The following is a 20,472-nucleotide window of genomic DNA, read 5'->3' as shown; positions in this document are numbered from 1 at the left end:
TTTTTAATCCACCTTGCTTTTCTAATGTGAATGGTCATTAGAATCTTTTTCAGACTACTGTGAATGTCACTAAAGTGGCTTTGCTTTGGGGCTTGATAGAATTCCTATGTTATGCCATATAACCAAGAACATATGGAGAACTCTGGCATTCGTATGAAAATCTTTTATTTGAATCTGTGCAAGATACTTTTCATGACACTAGTGAAGAAAATGGAGGAAAGAGTGAAAACAAACATTTTTTGAGAACTCATCATGTTCCAGTGCTGATGTGGGGAACACATTAATGAAGCATATATCACTCTGTCCTACATTTTACTTGAGAGTCTCAAGGTTTATAAAACAGGTGATATAAATACTCAGCTGGCCATTAAACAAGCACTACCTTCAAATGCATAGTTGTCATAGACTCTTGTTTAATTTTAATGTATGTATGGTAGATATTTTTATTGAGGACAGCTTTCAAGGCTGAATTGTTTTTGGAATCAGTTTTTTTAAATCAATGAACAACATAAACAGCAGGATCTTAAATTCCCTGAATTTATCATTTAGTCACTTGCGTGACCATAAAGACATTGTCCGCTGTAGAAAATCACTTGTGCAAACCAGTTTGTTTTCTTCTCAGGTTTTCATCAAGGATGCCCTCAATACACCCATATAACATCCACATAAATAATTTATAAAGATGGGAAAGTAGAGCATATAAATTGGTAGGACATGTCAGTAACCTACTGTTTCCCAAGATATATTCAGTTTGATTTGAATAAAGCATTATTCAGGGCTATGTCCATAGTCTTCGCCTCCCTTCCTAAAGGAAGATCTCAAGACATGGAGGCATGAAAGAGTCTTTTAAGCAGTCTTAAAGCTTTTTGAGTCCTTTTAAGAGGCAGCTAATTCTACAAGAGATAGAACATTGGATATAGCCCTAAATAAATGTTTATTGGACTGTGTTGGATAAAGCACTGGGATTCAGGAGGACCTAAGCTCACTGTACTTTCAATCTTCTTCTCTGCCTGGGTTCAGCTCCACTGAACAAGGCACCCTTCCCAGGATAAGCTCACAACTTCGACTTTCATCATTGAGTTGCTAATTCGAGCCCTGACTGACACCACCTTCCTCAGCCTCCTCTCTGCTCTGATGGAGGATACCAGACTCCTTCTAATGCCTTCTTTTATAGAGGATAGGAACTGGACTTTTGGGTTCACTCCACTCTGCATCTACTGCTCTGCCTGGTTTCAACTCCATGGAACAAAATCCCACTAAGCCAGTTACCCCCTAGATCTACCTTCCCCTAGGGGATGGCATCTAGGATGACAAACAACTTCAAAATTATGCTATGTAAATATTATTTATCAGAGAAGAAAAACATCACACCGGGGGGGAATGTCAGTTGTCCCCCAGCATTTGAGAGGCTGTCCCTTGGAAGAGGGAGAGAAGGATTATATTTGCTTTGTTCAGATTCAGAAGGCAAAACTGTGAGGCAGTGAGAAACAAAAAGAGACATAGAGCAGGAGGGAAAGAGGGAGGAAGAGAGTGAGAGAGACAGCCACCCAGTCAGAGACAGACACATATTGAGGCTTGAAGCCAGGAAAGGTTTTCTAACAATTACACCTATCCCATACTAGAATGGATTGCTTTAGGAGGTGATGGGCTTTCCCTCATGCAAAGTCTGAATGATCACTCTTTGGGGATACCATGAAAGGATTCTTGTTTGGGACATCCATAGAAATCCCTTCCAGTTATGGTAGCCTGCAATGCCTTGCCATTCTCTTCATATATGATGAGGCTGGTCTTTGGACAGTCAGTAAGTCTGTCATTGGGAACATACTTGGAGCTGACCCAGCTTAAGAGAACCTGTCAGAGCTTGTGCTGGGCACAGGATGTACCTGCTAATATGTAGGGTGATCTACACACTAGGGTTGGCCGCAGAATACAGCTTTTGTTGAACTCTATAAACATCTGTTATATTTATTTAGAATATTAATATGTAAATTAATAACAATGAGAGATAGTGTGGTACAGTGGATGAAGGACTGGCTTTGGAGTAAGGGAAACCTGGGACTTTTATATGACGTATCCTGACTGTGTGACTATGAGAAAGTCCCTTGACTTCTAGTGTCTAAAGAAATCTCTGGAACTATCAGTCTTAAACTAGCTGGAGATCTGCCTTGGTGGAAGGGATTGACTCAAAGGGAGTTCCTCACCAAGATAAAATTATGAATCTAGGCCCTCCTCCCTACCTAATGAATAATCTGAAAATCTATTAGAATAGTAAATAACTATCCTAAATGTCACCTATTAGTAGCTAAAAATGAATAAAATTTTCATAAAGAATGGTAGACTCATTATCTCAAGCACACCATTGATAAAGAGAGATTTCCTGAGTTAGATTCTTTCCATCCATTGAGGTGGCTGGTTCATTGCATTAACCCAGTCATTGGGCCCCATTTCCTTACTACTGGCTAAGTCACACCTTTACTCCGTTTAATCAAATCCAGGGCTGCTTCCAAAAAGGACAAATTCAGCAAAGGGAATATTTTATGAAATGGAAGAGTTTGGTTTATTACACAAAATTTCTTTGCAAGGATTAAAGCATCCTCCATGCCTTCCAGCACAGTGGGAAGGCCTGGAAGGTGGTGACTGTTTCATTTGTGTTTTCTTAGCCCCTCAAAGAGAGCCCCTCTCCATTGAGAGCCTTCTAGGTGCTCACAGAATTGAATTGCAGGTCGGACTATAAAAAGAGAACGCAAGTTGGGGCAAGCATCTGCTAGGCTTCAGTGGCCACATAGACCAAGGGAGAAGGGACACACAAGTCTCAAGATGCTCCTTAGAAAGCTTATTGAAGATGCGCACACACACATATGCATATGTGTATATACACACATATGTCTATAGTAAGTATTTTTCTTAATACATAATCGCACACATACACATATGCCTAAGTATACATAGGCAAATACATATATACAATAAGTATAGAATATATCTATATTATATGATAATAACAGCTAGCACTTTCTTTATATGTTAAATTTTATGAAATGCTTTGCAGACATTATTTTATCCCACGAGAGTCCTAGGAAGTAGGTGCTAATATTATCCTTATTTTATAGATGAGGAAGCAAGAGACAAGTGGAGGTTAAGTGCCTTACCAAAAGTCACACAGCAAGGAAATGTTTGAGGCCAGATTTTGGGGAAAATGCTGTTGTAATCCCCTATTTGCAGCTGAGGAAATTGAAGCAGACAGGTTAAGTGACTTGTCCAGGGTCCCATGGCTAGTGTTTGAGGTCAGATTTGAACTCAGGACTTTCTGACTCTATGCTCAGCATTCTGTGTATTGTATTACCTGTCTTTTTACTTACCTTATTGTACATGCATAATACACAGCTATATACAAATATGCGTCTACCTATAGAGCCACACTTTCAATTTGCTTTAGTATGTAATTGTAAATAATATATTTATTCTTAATAAATGTTTTTCATTTCATTGTTTCTAGAACCCTGTGCCAAGATTTTCAAACTCCTGTTGGTAGAGAAGGGCCTGCCTGCTATACAGGATAGACAATTTATTTCACCAGCATAGTGGACTCTTAGAGAGGGAGCTTCCTTCGTAGTCCATGACTTGGTAGAAGGAGAGGTTCTCGGCATTTGTCTGATCACAGCAAGGTTAAGAAGGTGTCCCAAGGTCACACAGTCAATGTGTTAGTGATGACACTTGAGCCCAGCTCATCATGCCTCCCAGGCTAGCCCTCTGTCCTCTATGACCCAACTCAAAGAGAATCTCCTTAGGGTAGGAAACCTAAGCCACTCCAGGAGAAAAACAAACCTCACTGACTTTATGCTTGGTAATGGTTTATCTTCCTGATATTCAAGTTAACTAATGTTCATTCATCATAGTTTTAAAAAAAGAAAGTGCAACCTTTATGTTTTAAAAAGAAATACATTTGACACTTAGAAAAGAATTATTGCTCACAAAAAAGGAAAAAAAGTGTTAAAATTTTTTTACATAATATAACAGGCATTACATAACAAACTTGACTAGGCATGTGAGCTTTAAATAACCCAATAATTATGTTACCTAAAGACATACCAGGTGGCTTTTTATATTTGATTGACTTTAAAAAAGGTTTTATGCATGCCAATTGACAGGTTTTATATAGCTGTCAAATTTTCTTTCCAAAGGTAGAGTTATTCTATCTTTAAATCAATGCATTTAAAATTCAAAATAGGATCTTAGATCCTGACCTGAACCCCAGAGACCATCTAGTACAGTCTACTCATTTTCTAGATGAGAAAAAAAGAGGCCCAGAGAAATTAAGTTACTCAAGGGCCCATAGCTGGTAAATATCTGAGACCGGATTTGAACTCAGGTTTTTGGCTCCAAGGAAGTACTATCTCATCACACTGTCAACATAGTTCAGATAAAGAATAGTAGCCAAGCAGAATGTCATCCTGTTGCTGGTTTTCACTGTGCAGACGTTTTTCTCCAGCAGTAACTGTCATTGATACAGTGATTTCAGGCTGACAAAGGTTCATAAGCACATTACTTCATTTGGTCTTTATGACAAACCTAAGAATGAAGTTCTAATTATCACTATTCCCATTTTACAAATGAGGAAAAGGGAGGCTTCCTACCGGTTAAGTGGCTTGTTCAGCATCACCCCACTAAATAGTTAGGGCTGCATAAAAATCTGAGGTTCCTGTGGTTTTGCTGAGAAAAAGCCAGATCGCTAATAATGATAATACTAGGCTATCTCTTAATACCAGCTGGCAGGCTGAAACCACTGGTGCTGATATCTGGGGAAGATGAAGGAAGATTGACCATTTTCATTGGTCTTATACAGTTTTACCTTTTGAATCCACATTTCTATATTTTGAAGCTAAGGATGAAAGATCTGGCTGTCAGATCTCATTTGATCCTAAATACACTTAGGGGGAGATAGCTGAATGATTGTCATATGGGAGAGGGAGTGGATTTGTTGGGCCATCCCAGAGGACAGAACCAGAGGCAATGGATGAAAGTCACGTAACCCAATTTAATTTAGGTGATGGCTTGGGTGAAGGTGGGGGATTCCTAATGATGAGATCTGTCCAGCATGGAACAGGCTTCTCTGAGAGGTAGTGGCTTCACCCTCCCTGAAGTTCTTTAGTCAGAAGCTGGATGTTGTAAAGGGGATTCATTTTCAGGCATTGCTTGGACTAGATTGCAATGAGATTCCTCCAACTAAACATCCTAGTAGAATGCAAGGTCTTCAAAGGCAGGACTCATTTGCTTTCTTTGGCTTTTGTGTCCCCAGAGCCTACTACAGTACCTTGTTCATAGTGTGAGCTTAATAAATGTTTATTGAATATACAGGCTAGTTCTATGATGTCAAGTCACTCTCCCACCCTCCCCCTTCCCCGTCTGTCTTTTTCTCTCCCTGTGTTTCTATCTCTGTGTCTCTTTCCATGTATCTTTGTCTCTCTGTCTCTGTCTGTCTCTGTATCTCTCTCTCTCTCTCTGTATCTCTCTCTCTCTCTCTTTCTCTCTCTCACACACACACACACACACACGCACACATACACACACACACTCTAGGCTCTCAGTCCAGTGCTGGCAAATTAGTTCAACAAGAGCTTATTAATGCATATTCCTTACTGATGAAGAAGAGGAATGATTAGAAGTAAAGAATTAAAAATTAACTAATGCTTGATGAGTTGTAATTGTGGATATGCTCAAGACAAGTCTTGGGGCCATAATATGATCTGTAAATAAGCATCACATGAACTTGTCCTTATTATTAGTGATTACATTATCATCCTTATTTCGGTATTGTGCTCAGAAGGCTGCTTGGCCACATATCCCTAATCTATAAATCCCATGTATACTATGACAGGTCTCTGTCCTACCAGTGACAATGGAGTAGAGGGGAAGGGACACTGGATTATGAGTCAGGAGACCCAAGTGCCAATCTCAACACTCTCACCAAGTGCTTCCACTCTGAGCTCTGGGGCTGTGGGACCATGGACAAATCCTTCTATGTCTCCAGGTCTTGGCTTCCTTTCTAACAGAAGGCGTCTGGGCTGCAATATGTCTATAGTCTTTTCTGGAGCTAAATCTACTGGTCTCAACCTTGTATCTTATAATACATCTAAGAGAATTTGAAGAATTGACTTGAATTGATGATTCTTCCTTCAAGAAATGGCATCATGTTCAAAGAATTCTTGGGAAAGTTACTTGAGGATTTTTTTTTCCACTTAGCTTTTTCCTTTCATTGGAATGCTATTATCTGTCCTTTAAATGGCACTGGGTTCAAAAATGGCTTTACCTTACATATAACTGTCCATGGCCTTGCATGCCTCTGCTGGCTCCTGTGGAGTCCTCCTACCCCTGCCTCTCCGAAATGATCTCTGATGTGTCCTCAATATATCTTATCCATACGTAATTGTTTGCATTTGGTCATGTGGTTGGGTTGGGTTAGGTTTTTGAGTTTCCTTGTATCCTCACTGCTTAGCACAGTGTCTGGAACACAATTTGATGCTTGTGGACTTGACTCTCTTATCCATTCCATTATATTGTGTTCTCCCCCTCATCTCTCTCTTTACTGCCTCATTCTCCTAGGGTACATGGAATCCTTGCTTTCTTATGAGCATTAACCTTCTCTCTTCCCACTCTCATAGAAATTAGGTCTTTCCTCAGGACAAACACTGACTTTACCAGGGACCTCTCCCATGGAGGCCTCATCTTTCCTTATGTCTATCATTAGGCAATTACTGTATTCTATTTGGTATCATGGTTATTTGTATATAAGTCTTATTTTCCCCAACTATGCTGTAACCATCTTGAGGGCAGTGACTTTTTAAAAACTTTATTCTTGTAAGGCCCTTAATATTCAGTGACAATTCATTCACTCATTCAATAAAATTCTTATTGAGACTTCACTATGAGCTAGGCCCATGTCCTCTCTGATGGGCACTGGAAGAAGTCTAAAATAGTCAGGACAAGTCTTTGCACACACTTAACAAGCATTCTGGAGCAGTCTAATAATGATAGTGTTGGCTTATGCTGAAAGTGGCCCGAAGGCTCATCTGATCCAATGTTTCTCACATTATGTTGGCCATGGAACAATTTTAAGCTTGAAATATGTTGACATAAATTTTGGGGACCATAAAGGGTAAGAAATAATGAAAATAGAGCCAACAAGGGACAATAGGGCATAATTATGAAGGAGAGAGAAACAGTAGAGAAAGGCATGGTCAAGAAAGGTCATTGCAGAAGGTGATTAAGGGGTTAGTAATGTGGGGAGTGGGGAGAGACCTTCCCCTTGGGATGGGAAGTGCCTTTCCCCTGACCGCTATGTCATTCTCACTCTAGGTAGAAATGAGAGGCTGAGACACTTCCTCAAGATCACTCAGCTAAGTCATGGCCAAGTTATGATGAGAAATCTGCAAATTCCAAGGCCAGGATACCTCCCATTATACCACAGGAATACATTTACATGGATAACATCTCTAAACTCCAGATTTCCTATGCACATAGATTTATTTTTTTCATTTTTGAGGCCTTCCATGAAGGTTTCTTTGGTGCACCCTCATCTGAACTTGCCTCACTCCTCAAATCTCCCGTAACCGTTTTGTTGACGCCAAACATTTGTGAATTTAATCATCTACTCCGTCCAGACTTCTCTCCCATGGTTGCCCTAAACTGTGACTGAAATTGTATATTTATTAGCATGAATTCAGCTTAAGCACCAGAGGGAGAATGGAATAGTGGAGTCTGGGAGCCAGGGAGATCTGAGTTCAAAGACTACCTCAGACACAGTATGACCCTGGACAAGTCACTTTACTACTCCATCTCTCAGTTTCTACATCTGTAAAATGAAGGGATTGAATCTTCTGATGCCTGTAGTTCCTTTAGCTATAAAATCTATGATCATCACTTACTACATGAAGGTTTTCTTGACATCTTCACCCCCAAATATTTTCTGCCCTAAAAATGTGGCATCATCTACTTCCTATTTATTCTGCATGTGCTTAGACATGGGTAAGATCTGAGGGGTCACCCTGCTGGATGTTCCTCTGAAGGTCAAATCCAAGGATGATGGTCAGTTCTCGAATCTTACTACACATGTGCAGGCAGTGAAGAGGCATGGTGGCTAGAGCTTTGGATATGTAGTCAAATCAAATGGAAATCCTGTTCAAATACAGTCTGAGACTTACTATCCTATTACTTTTGTGTGCCTCAGTTTCCTCAACTTAAAATGAGGATAAGAACAGCACTTACTCCCAAGGTTGCTGTGAGAATCAAATTAGATAATATTTGTAAAGTGCTTAGCACAAAGCCAAAGACAGTAGGTGCTTATTAAATGGCACTGACAGTTTCCTTGAAGGAATTTAAGTTCCTTAAGAGAAGGAAGGGTTTCATTTTATTTTTGGTGTTTGTATCCCACCAGACTAATACACTTTGACAGGATTTTTAAAAATATGTTTTTCTTTCCTCATAGTGGGCACTTAAAGGCTTATTGATTGATAGATCATTTGATTGATTGAAAGAAGGGCATGTAAGAGGTTATGAGGATGCGCTAAGGTGGGATCTGAATAATTGGGAGGAACCTTCACTTAGATAAGATCACAGAACCAATGAACAATTTGAACAATAATAATTGACTATTAATTTCTGATAGTCAGTGTCAGATGGTGAGCTGGTATCAAGCTCAAACAAAAATGGAGAACACTGACCAAGGATCCCTGGGGGTTTCGTGGTGTTGTAGAAAGCCCCATGTTACCAGGAACATTGTTCTATTGAATATTCATTTATTTTGCTAAACATTTCCCGATTGCATTTTAATTTGGTTCCCACTGCCCTCAGGAGTGCTACAGGTCCTGTTTGACCCCCTGACAGTGTGGAGAGAGAAATAAATGGGTGCAGGGGAAGAAAATCCAGCTTTTAAGTCCCATTTCTGCCATGCAACCTACTTCTGTGGACCTGGACAATTTACTCAATCTCTCAGTGGATGGATTACTAAACTCAGGAAAACTTGAATTCAAATCTAGCTTCAGATACTTACTAGCTGTGTGACCCTGGGTAAGTCCCTTAACTGCTGCCTGCCTCAATGTCCTCATTTGTAAAATGGGGGTAATAGTAGTACCTACCTCACAGGATTATTGCAAGGGTGGATGTGATGAGACATTTGTGAAGTACTTTACAAACCTTGAAGAGATATATAAGCTAAGCTAAGTAAAATAAGCTAGCTAAGTAAAATAAAAATAAAAACTGTAGGACTATAAATTGTAACAGCAGGTGTAGATTGTACAGGTAGAGTAAGAATCTCAATGACAGTGTCCTACATGGATGAAATTATAATTCAGAGAAAAATCCAAACACCTTTATTTTAAAGACTGTAATTGTTTCTCATCTGTAAAATTGGACAGCCAGGTTCTTAGCCAATGGCTGTGCCTAAGAAGAGGAGGGAAAGTAGCTAGAGAGGCCCTACGGAGCACTTTGGGAGCCCAGAGACAGAGGGAGAAGCATTGTATTTGGAGTCAGAAGACCAGAGCTTGATACAGCAGGATGACCCTGAGCAAATCACTTCCATGGACCTTATTTTCCTTATCTACAAAAAGGAGACGACAATCCTTGTATAGGCTTGTGAAGAAAACCCTTGGCCAGACTCCAAATCCTGCAGGAGAATCAGAAGCTGCTGTAATAACATTGCCTTTTCTCTGCAGCTCTGACCTTGGGAAGGTGGTCAATCCACACTCTCCCATTTGGTTTCTCCATTCTTGCCTTCCATGCACAGATAAGATCTGACACGGAGGAAAAAAACATTCCAATCTCTCCAGATGGGAATTTCCTTTCTGTCTGTGTATATTTCCCGAGAGTGAAAATAGGAATAGATAGAGAAATAGGAAGATTGATACTCACTTAGAAATGGGATTGACACTGGCTTCAACGATTGTTAAACACTTACAGCACTTGATGTTTTCTGGAAATTCTTGTACACCTGAAGATGGAAAACAGAAAACCAGACATGAGAATATCCCAAGAAAGAAAAGTCCTCTTATTTCATAGATGTTATTTAATTTAAAGCAATAGTGGTAAAATTCATGCACTCTATCTACATGTATAACATATAAATACTTACATGTAATGGTTACATATATAATGTATAAACATTACCTGTAAATATATCTCTAAACTCAATTTCAGATATGCATACATAATTATTTTCAATTAAAATAATTTTTCGGTTAACAGGATATTTAATTGCTATCAGCACATTTTAAACAAATTACCTTTTGGGTACTGTGCAATACACATATATGTGCATGTGTGTATGTATATATATTTATAGACATGAATATATCTATACATACACATGAATGAAAATCATAGTTCAGCTAAAAAATATCTAAGCAATTCTATATATCTTCTCCCTCTCCCCTCCTCTCCTCTCCTCTCCTCTTCTCCCCTCCCTTCCCCTCCCTTCCCCTCCCTTCCCCTCCCTTCCCCTCCCCTCCCCTCCCCTCCCCTACCCTCCCCTCCCCTCTCCTCTCCTCTCCTCCCCTCCCCTCCCCTCTCCTCTCCTCTCCTCTCCTCTCCTCTCCTCTCCTCTCCTCTCCTCTCCTCTCCTCTCCTCTCCTCTCCTCTCCTCTCCTCTCCTCTCCTCTCCTCTCCTCCCCTCCCCTCCCCTCCCCTCCCCTCCCCTCTCCTCTCCTCTCCTCTCCTCTCCATCCCTCCTCTGCTCTCCATCATCTCCTTTCCTCTCTCTCAAACAGTAGGAATTATTTCACTTTGTCTTTGAATTCCCGGAGCCTTGAAGAATTCATGGAACATAGTAGGAGCTTAATAAATGCTTGTTGATTGAGCAATCAGGAATGACATAACTTCACAAAACTTGTTTGTTCAGTATAAAACCCCATGAAATAGGTAGCTAACAATAAGTGTGCATTGATGTAGTGAGAATATATTCCATACTAGAGATGCCAACCCGGGGAAATTAACAAATATTTAGAAGAATTTACTGTGTACAGGTAGAAAAATTTTAAAATGGAACTAGTATGAAGAGTACAAGAGAAAGTGCAAACTCTGGAGCCAAGCAAACAAACATTTATTAAGCGCTTGATATGTTCCAGGACTCTGTATTTTCTAATATAAATGGCTCAATTTAATCCAGAAATTATGAAGCCTCCACTTTAATAGCAACCTAAGCGCTGAACAATTTTGACCTTCATGAACTGTGAAACCTGGAAATAATTAGACCTGTGTGGTTCCTAGCATTTTTTAGTATGAGGAAACCTTTTTAACATGAACCATTTTGTGGGCATCCACATGATTGTCCTTAGTATGAAACAGACTGAAAGGGCACTGTTTAGCATGTATGTGGATTCATATACCCCTTGTTATAACTCCCAAGATTCCATGACCTCCAAAATGGAAGAATGGGAACCAGTGCTTCAAAGCAGTTATCCTTAACCTCGGTGTTAGGCCTAGATTTCACATAGTATTTTTAACACTAGCTCAAGTATAACATTTTTTCCCCAGCAGGTCTGAGATAACTTAAGAGGGAAAGGAACTGATATGGACAACGGTACACTGGAGAGCTGCAGAGGGCAACCAGGATGGTTGAAGGACTTTGAGTTCATGAGGTAGCAGGAAATAGGCATCTTTAGACTGAGGAAAATGAGACTTGGTCGGGGGAGGCAGGCTAGATGTCTTCAAGTATTTGGTGATCTACCAGACTTTGTTGACCCCTGTACTTGGCCACTGAGATCTCATCCAACTCTGAAAAAGAAAGATTCTCTGTTTCTATGAATTGGAGTCATTTTCTCTAGGAGACAGATCAACATATGTTGACCCATCAAATACAAAAAAGTGCTTCTGGAGGCACCGGTTTTATAGGCAGTAACATTCTATTTGGTTTAAATCTTGATGTTTGAAGTATGAACAAATAACCAATGCTACAAAATATGAAAATAGAATCAAGAGATGTCCCTGACTCTGACTTTGGTAATCACACCTTTAAATGTAATTAGAATATTCTCCTGGAAATACTGCCTGCAGCAATTCTGCTCGGTACATACCTTCAAATGAGAAATGCCATCGTTTTGTTTACTGAACTAAATGGAGCCAATAATGAAGGTTTTAGATAGAAAGGTATTGATAAAAAAAATCCATTAAGAATATATTCATGTGTTCACAGGCAGAAGATAAATTGACCACTTAGGCTCATTCTAATTAGGAAAGGAATTTTTTTTCTCTTCCAAATCTGAGGGAAAATTTTAAAAGACAGTAAACTCTCAATTATTCAGGGACCAATTAGGCAGTGTATGGACTATCCATTCTCTTCCTTGTTCTTTCTTTGCTTGGCTTCCATGTAACCATCTCACTCCTCATTAACTCTTCCACCAGAGGGTGTGAAAAGTGAGGAAAAGGAGAGGAAACTCCAATCCATCAGGCTCAGTCCTTGTTTGTGGGCAGAGCATTGGAACCAATAGTGCAAGTGAAACCTTATTACTCCCTGTGAACTATATTTAATTGTACTACTCTGACCCTCATTAAGACAATCCTTCAAGAGTGGACTAGAGGCTGGCAAACCTATTAATAACTGCAGTTTTCAACCTTAGTTAATGATAAAAATAGAATAGATGTCTGACTAGAAATGGCACGCCATAAGGTGTTAAATCAACATCAAAATTGAATTAATGGGATCATGGGATGACAACTGGAAGCAGCCTTGGAGATCATCTGGGACAGTCTCTTTATTCTATGCATGTATGTGTTTGGATATATATATTATATATATATAATATATATCCAAATATATAAATATATGTATGTATGTATATATGTAAATATACATGCATGTATAGTTCTCTTTCTCCCTCTGTCAATGCCTATTCATCTACCCATGTACCCATTTATCCTTCTTTATTCTCCCCATTTCTCTCTCTTTCTTTCCTCCCTCCCTCCCTCTCTTCCTTCCTTCCTTCCTTCCTTCCTTCCTTCCTTCCTTCCTTCCTTCCTTCCTTCCTTCCTTCCTTCCTTCCTTCCTTTCTTCCCCACCATCACAAGGCAGCAGCAAGCTAGTGCACAAAGAAAGAAATAGAATAAATGATAGATGCTAGAAATAAGAACAGTTAAGTGGTTCTAGTATTAGACACTAATTGTGATATAAAAATACTATAAAAGATGATGCAAACTGATGATTGCATCATTCTAAATAGGAAATCACAGACCAGTCACTCTTTTGTATTTTGTCATCTGAAAGAGGTGCCTGGGCTTGCAGAGTTTAAGTGATTTACCCATGAAGTCAGTGTGTGTCAGAGTTAAGATTTGTACCCAAGTCCAGAACACTATCTGCTCCCCACAAGTGCATGCTATTAGGGTTGAGGTGGTGGTATTGGGGAGTTTGCAAGAAAAATCAGAAATATATGATATAAATTATGCATTTTAAAATCTCAAATTATTTTTCCCTTCATCCTTTATTAGCCTTTCAAATATAATCTCAGAATTTAAAGAGAGTTGGTAAAGGGCAGTGTAAAAAAACAATAACGAAAACCAAAAACATTGTTCCTTGAGTCAAGAGAGATGTGGGTTCAGATTCTACCTCAGATTTACATTATATCCCTGTGTAAGTCATTTAACTTTTCTAACTTCAATTTCCTCATCTCTAAAATGGGGGTGATAGTAATGCCATTTTGTAGGGTTGTTACAGGGTTCAAATGCAAAAGTACATGGAAAACATGTCATAAATCATGAATCACTCCATAAATGTCGGCTGTTATCATATTCTTTTCCCAATAATGATTATCCATTAACTGATTCCTTATGTCCAGTTACTTAAAAGAATAGCTAGCAAATGACTGTTAAGTAATAGATAAAGGATCCCTTGCCCTCTGTCATTGTCGCATATACACTAATCAGAAAATCTAGAAACTGAAGCAAGTGCCATCTTTTTAACCAAATGAGGGTAGGGAGAGGGTGGGAGCTTGGGGTGACCTTAACATGAGGTATGCTTGAGGGAGGAAAGGTTCTCTACCACTACTGGCCACCAACAAACTTCTCTGAAACCTTAGAGATATACCCAGACCTCTGAGAGTTCAGACCATCTGCTCAAGGTTGCCTTGCCAGGATGATATAGGGAAAGGGCAGAATCTGAACCCATTGGATTTGAAGCTGGTATTTCAGTCACTCTGCCCCTCATCTCTGACAAAACCAGGATATTTAAGATGGATGGGACTGAGTTTTGCAACAGAAGTCCCCTTAATGCTAGGTTGTTAACTTGGTTATGACCAGGTAAACCCTCAGACTAATCTACACACAATTTCCTTTATTCTTCTCTAATAGGCTTCCATCAAACAGCTGGTGTAGGGTGACCATTCCTTGGGGCAGCTAGGTAGTGCGGTGGATAGAGCACCAGTGCAGGAGTCCGGAAGACCTGAGTCCAAATCTCACTTCAGACACTTGACACTCACTAGCTGTGTGACCTTGGGTAAGTCACTTAACTCCAATTGCCTCATCTTGGGTCATCTCCAGTCATCCTCATGGATATTTGATCACTGGATTCAGATGGCTCTGGAGGAGAATTGAGGCTGGTGACCTGCACAGCCCTCCCTCACTCAAAACAAAGTCAAGTGCAAGTCATGTCATCATTTCTCTGATGGCATGGTCTTCTTCAGCAACGAAGGATGAACACCTACATACATACATGCACTTGCCCTAGCATGAACTTAAATATTCTGATTATTTCAGGTCTCCTAGTCAGAATATAGTATGGGGAAACTCTTATCCTATAATTGTGCTTCTTGTATTTCCCCTCAAATCTCTCCTGCCTCTTCCGAACTAGAAGGCACCAGCATCCTTCCCACTTTTCATTTTCTTTCTTGTGTGTCTGTTGTAACCCCCAAATAAACCACAAATTTAAGGACGGCATCTTTCCTTTTTGTCTTTGTAGCTGCAGCACCTATCAGAATGCTTGGAATAGAGTCATTGCTTAATAAATGTTGTAGTGTGCCAAAGATTCGATGGTTAGTTCTGAAGAAGTCATTCTACTGTTCCCCAGTTTTAAAGGCCTGGAAACCCCATATGTCCAAATAGAGTCACAGGCTCGTAGGATCTTAAATTTTCAGCTAGAAAAGACCCTCGAAACCATCTAGCTCAAATCCACTGATGTTTACAAATGAGGAACAGGAGACCCAAGAGTAAAGCACCAGGTAATAGAACTGGGATTTCAACTCTAGTTTCTTGACTTCAAATTTGTGGCTCCTTCCCACTGCACCACACTCAGAAGGAAGAGTGAGGTTCTCTGCCCAGTAGGCAATACTGTCTCTTACTGAGATCATTTCAAGCTGGCAGAGATTTAGGCTCAGGTCATATAATTCAACTTTCTCATTTTCCAGATGAAGAATACCTCCAAATTAATTGTAGGTGCCAATCTCCCTTCTACTTTATTTACTCAAAGTACTCTAACTATTTGGGGTCCAATGAGAGTTTTTTAAAGGATGGGGGACCAACATATGAAGATAGAGGCTGATCTCTGTTGGTTGAGGGAGTTTCCTTATTGGAAGTTCCCTATACCCATGCAGTCACAAGGTTAGACAAAAAATAAAATGTTAGCTCATTAAACAAACCATCAACTAAGGGATGGACAGCTAGGCAGCTCAGTGCATAGGGCACAAGATCTAAACTCAAGGAGGACCTGAGTTCAAATCCAGTGATGGACACTTACTACTTGTATGACTGTAGAAAAGTTATGTAACCCTGTTTGCCTCAGTTTCCTTATCTGTCAATTAAACTGGAGAAGAAAATGGCAAACCATTCCAGTATCTTTACCACAAAAACCACAAATGGAGTCACTAAGAGTCAGATACAACTGAAATGACTCAGACAATAACAACAGGTATGGAAGGATTTGGTATTTGCATAGACAGAAGTAGAACCAAACGCTCCAATGCTCCACTGGCTTTAGGAGCTCATAGTTGTGGGGGTAGCACCCATACCGATGAAGTGACAAAATAGATTATGTGATCCTGAAATCCCTGCCTCACTGGGCATTTAATCAATAACACACTTTTCTTTTAACAAGCAGATTCAGTGATCGGCTTAGGACCATGCCACAGCATTTCTTGTTCACAGTGTCACAGGATCCTAGTTGTAGATCTAAAAGAGCCTACTCCCAAACTTTAATTTAAAGATGAGGAAAATGAGACACAGAGAAGTTAAGTGACTTGCTAAGGTCAAATAGTCAGTTGGTAAGTGACAGAGTCAGGATTTGGACACAGAACCTTGGAATGGCTTCTTTTTGTTATACTGTGCTGATAATAGAAAGAAATTCAGTTGCAGTCTTTTCTCCCAGATCCTACAAATGACTTTCCTAGACTGATTGTCTTTAAAAAAATGATAACGAATATACTGATCTAGAATCTTTCTTCTTTCCTCCCTTTTAATATACTCAATTTTATATTACTTTTAGATTTTGAATGGCTACTCATTTCCTCCCATTCTAATCTAATGTGACTGAGTAAAGGACTCTTCTCCCTCTACCCCAAGGTTGGGGAAATTATCTATTGTTTCAGTCAGCAAGCTCCCATTTTGGGAAAGAGTGGGATAAGTGATAAGTTAGTAAAACATTTAATGATGGCCCCAGTTCTGATTGCTTTTCATTAGGCCAAAATGATGATTTAACCTCTTGTAATATTATAAGAACCCATCTCATAGAGAACTAAGTTTTGAAAGAAGAAAGAAAAATCACTTAATTGTGGCAGAATTATGAAGGGCTTTCAAATGAATTCATTTTCATTAATATCAGTAGACTATGATGTCATGCTGTCTATGACACATACATAACCAGACTTGAAACTGAGTCATTGCTCAGTTAAATTTCACCATTCATTATTCTACTTTCTTGTATTTTAATCAATGCACCTCATTGAAACCTTCCATCAACTTTACAAATAGGCATATCATATTTATCTGGAGGCTACCAAGTTGTGAGACATAGATGTGTCTTCCTGCAAGGCTTCACAGAGTCCTAGCTCTAGAGATGGAAACAGCCTTAGAGATCATGAGGTCCAACTTTCTCAGTTGAGAGATTAAAAAAAAGTGGAAGACTAGAGCTGGTGAAGGGTTTCCTACAAGGTGAGCAGTGGCAGAGCTGGTATTTGCATTCAGGTCCTTTGACTCTAAATTCATTGCTTTTACAGCTCTTGGAAATGGATTCATAGGAAAAAGATTGAGAAAACTTCACGAGATGCTGGCTGGAAAATGAAGAGATTTTTGTGTCTAATTTAAATATAATCATAAACTTATTTGCAAATGTCAAAGTGAAAAAAACACTTAATTAATAGTCCAAGGATTACACTCCCCCATCTCTTCCAGTGACTATTTGTGTGATTTTGGGCAGGTCATTTTTACTTTTCTGGGTCTTAGTTTTCTTTTCTGTAAAATGAGGGAGTTGGACCACATGACCTCTCAAGTCTCTTCCAACTCTAAACTGATGGTGCTACTATTACCAGTTAAATTTGTTTAGCCGTTATTTCCATTTATACAAATGACCTTTGCTGGATAAAATGCCATAATGTTTTCTTTATGCCCTCTCTGTCTTCATTAGCTTTATTTGCCAATCCCTTGGTTTCCATTTAATTTCCCCATTGTGCGGTCTTAGTCAATATGAATCTGTTCCTTGATGCTCCTTTTTCTTTTTGCATTATTTCCAAAAGCCCCAGAAGGGAAGTCTTTTTTTCACCATGAAGGAGGCACTGTAATTTATTTTTCTACATCTAAATGATACACAGACAATTTCTATGAGACTGAAATCTGTTAGAGCATCATGACTAAGATCCTATTTTTTTTAATGAGCAGCAAGTAGCAGAGTAAGGAAGTAAAGAGAACTTTTCTGTCACTCTGCCTTTTCTCACTTCTGGGGCTCTGGTCAAGTCTCAGTTTCTCTGGTCTTCGATTTCCTCCTCTGTGAAATGGAGGTGTTGGACAAGGTGATCACCAAGGTCCCTTCTGACTCTAGATCAAGGATGGCCTTAACTATTTAAGATGGTTTTGGGCCCCACTCCAGGTAATTCCTAAAAGAGCAACTATTTACTGAGTAAGACTTGGTTCAGTAGGTACAATATTGTTTACAAAATTTCAATAGTCTTCTCTAGCTCTCAGCTAGCACTTCCATGTTCAGGGTCCCTAGTATAATGGATCTTGATCCATAAATTGCCTTGACATGAAAGAAGGAAGAACAAAATGGCCAAATTGTTGGCACTATATAAGCTGCCTCTCATCTCATGAATGGAGCTATGTTCCAAGAGGCCATATGTGAGTTAGTGAATTTCACATTATTTAGAAGAGAATCACCAGATTCCGAGATAAATTTACCACCATATATCTAAACTTCAGAACCAATAGGCCTGAGCTGATGTGAAAATGCTCTACCACAGACTGGACACAAATAGTCCATATGAACATTTGGGATAGAGATGTCTCTACATTTGTGCATTTCAGGTTTCTATTGGCCTACTACAATTCTGCTTTACTCATAAAATATAAGACCTTCTTTGACAACATAATGAGAAAATTAAATGGGTTTGATCAATCACAATTGGACACACTGTACATTGACCCAGACATGGTGATGTCATTTTGGTCCTGATGAAGTTGTTTGTCCTTCATTCTTCTTCTTCTTTTCTTTTTGACTACAATTTTTCCTTTATTTTTCTAGTTGATATTTTGTAATTGCATCAATATAGGTATTATGTATGTTTTTTATGATTCACTCTGAGATATTTTATACATTTTGTAATTCTTTTTCTAATCGATCAATTAATTAATTAATTTTTAGTTTTCAACATTCACTTGACAAGATTTTGAGTTTCAAATTTTCTCCTCATCTCTCCCCTTTCTCACCCCAAGACAGCATACATTCTGCTTACCCCTTCTCCCAATCTGCCCTCCCTTCTATCACATCCCCCTTTTCTCTTATAACTTTACCCTCTATTTTCTTGTAGGGCAAGATAGATTTCTTTACCCCATTGCCTGTGTATCTTATTTCCCAGTTCCATGTAAAAACAATTGTTAACATTTAATTTTAAAACTTTGAGTTCCAACTTCTCTCCTTTTCTCCCTCCTCACACACCTCCATTGAGAAGGCAAGCAATTTGATATAGATCATGTGCAGTCATGCAAAACACTTCCATAATAGTCATGATGTGAAAGACTAACTATATTTCCCTTCATTCTATCCCGCTCACCATTTATTTTATTCTTTCTTTTGACTCTGTCCTTCATCAAAAGTGTTCACTTCTGATTATCCCTTCTTCTCATTTGCCCTCCCTTTTATCATACCCCTGCCTTCTTATAACCTCACCTCCTATTTTCCTGTAGGGTAAGATAGATTTTCATGCACAATTGAGTGTGCATGTTATTCCCTCCTTAAGCCCAATCTGATGAGAGTAAGGTTCACTCTTTCCCTGTCACCTCTTCCATCCTCCTCTCCATTGTAAAAGCTTTTGTTTGCTTCTTTTATGTGAGAGTTAACTTACTCCATTATATTTCTCCCTTGTTCCTTCACTCAATATGTTCCTCTCTCACTCTTTATTTTGTTTTTTAGACATTGTCTCTTCATATTCAACTCACCCTGTGCCCTCTGATTATATCTCTCCAACTTTCTTAATACTGAAAAAACTCTTAAGGGTTACAAATATTTTCTTTCCATATAGGAATGTAAACAGTTAAACTTTAGTAACTCCCTTATGACTTCTCTTCCTGTTAATCATTTTATGCTTCTCTTGATTCTTGTATTTGGAAATCAAAGTTTCTATTCAGCTTTGGTCTTTTCGTGAAGAATCTTGAAAGTTCTCTATTTTATTGAATGACAACTTTTTCCCCCTGAAGTATTATGTTCAGTTTTGCTGGGTATGTGATTCTTGATTTTAATCCTAGATGCTTTGACCTCTGGAATATCAATATTCTAAGCCTTCCAATCCCTTAATGCAGAAGCTGCTAAATCTTGTGTTATCCTGGTTGTGTTTTCACAATACTCGAAGTGTTTCTTTCTGGCTGCTTGCAATATTTTCTTCTTGACCTGGGAACTCTGGAATTTGGCTGCAATATTCCTAGGAGTTTTTTGGGATCTTTTTCAGGAGATGACTGGTGGATTCTTTTAATTTGTATTTTACCCTCTGGTTCTAGCATATCACTGCAGTTTTCCTTGGTATTTTCTTGGAAGATGATGTCTAGACTCTTTCTTTTTTGATCATAGCTTTTAAGTAGAAAAATTATTTCTCCTTGGATTTATTTTTCAGGTCAGTTGTTTTTCCCAATGAGATATTTCACAATGTCTTCTATTTTTTCATTCTTTTGATTTTGTTTTATAATTTCTTGATTTTTTATAACATCATTAGCTTCTATCTACTCCTTTCTAATTTTTAAGGAATTATTTTCTTCAGTGCGATTTTGGACCTCCTTTTCCATCAGGCCAATTTTCTTTTTAAG

General features: G+C 38.9%; 1 protein-coding gene across 4 annotated transcripts in view; it reads right to left on the bottom strand.

The window, feature by feature from the left end:
- Positions 1–20,472, bottom strand: part of LRRC7 (leucine rich repeat containing 7) — a 582,114-nt gene that overhangs the window by 289,931 nt on the left and 271,711 nt on the right. For all 4 annotated transcript variants that reach the window (XM_072649824.1, XM_072649823.1, XM_072649821.1 and 1 more), the window contains exon 5: positions 9,904–9,982. In XM_072649824.1, the coding sequence (XP_072505925.1) occupies positions 9,904–9,982 (79 nt within the window). The remainder of the gene's footprint in view (positions 1–9,903; positions 9,983–20,472) is intronic.

The sequence above is a fragment of the Notamacropus eugenii genome, chromosome 2 (assembly GCF_028372415.1).
Source record: "Notamacropus eugenii isolate mMacEug1 chromosome 2, mMacEug1.pri_v2, whole genome shotgun sequence".
Lineage (NCBI taxonomy): Eukaryota > Metazoa > Chordata > Mammalia > Diprotodontia > Macropodidae > Notamacropus > Notamacropus eugenii.
The sequence above is the reverse complement of the archived record's forward strand: the minus strand, read 5'-3'. Positions and strand labels throughout refer to the sequence as shown.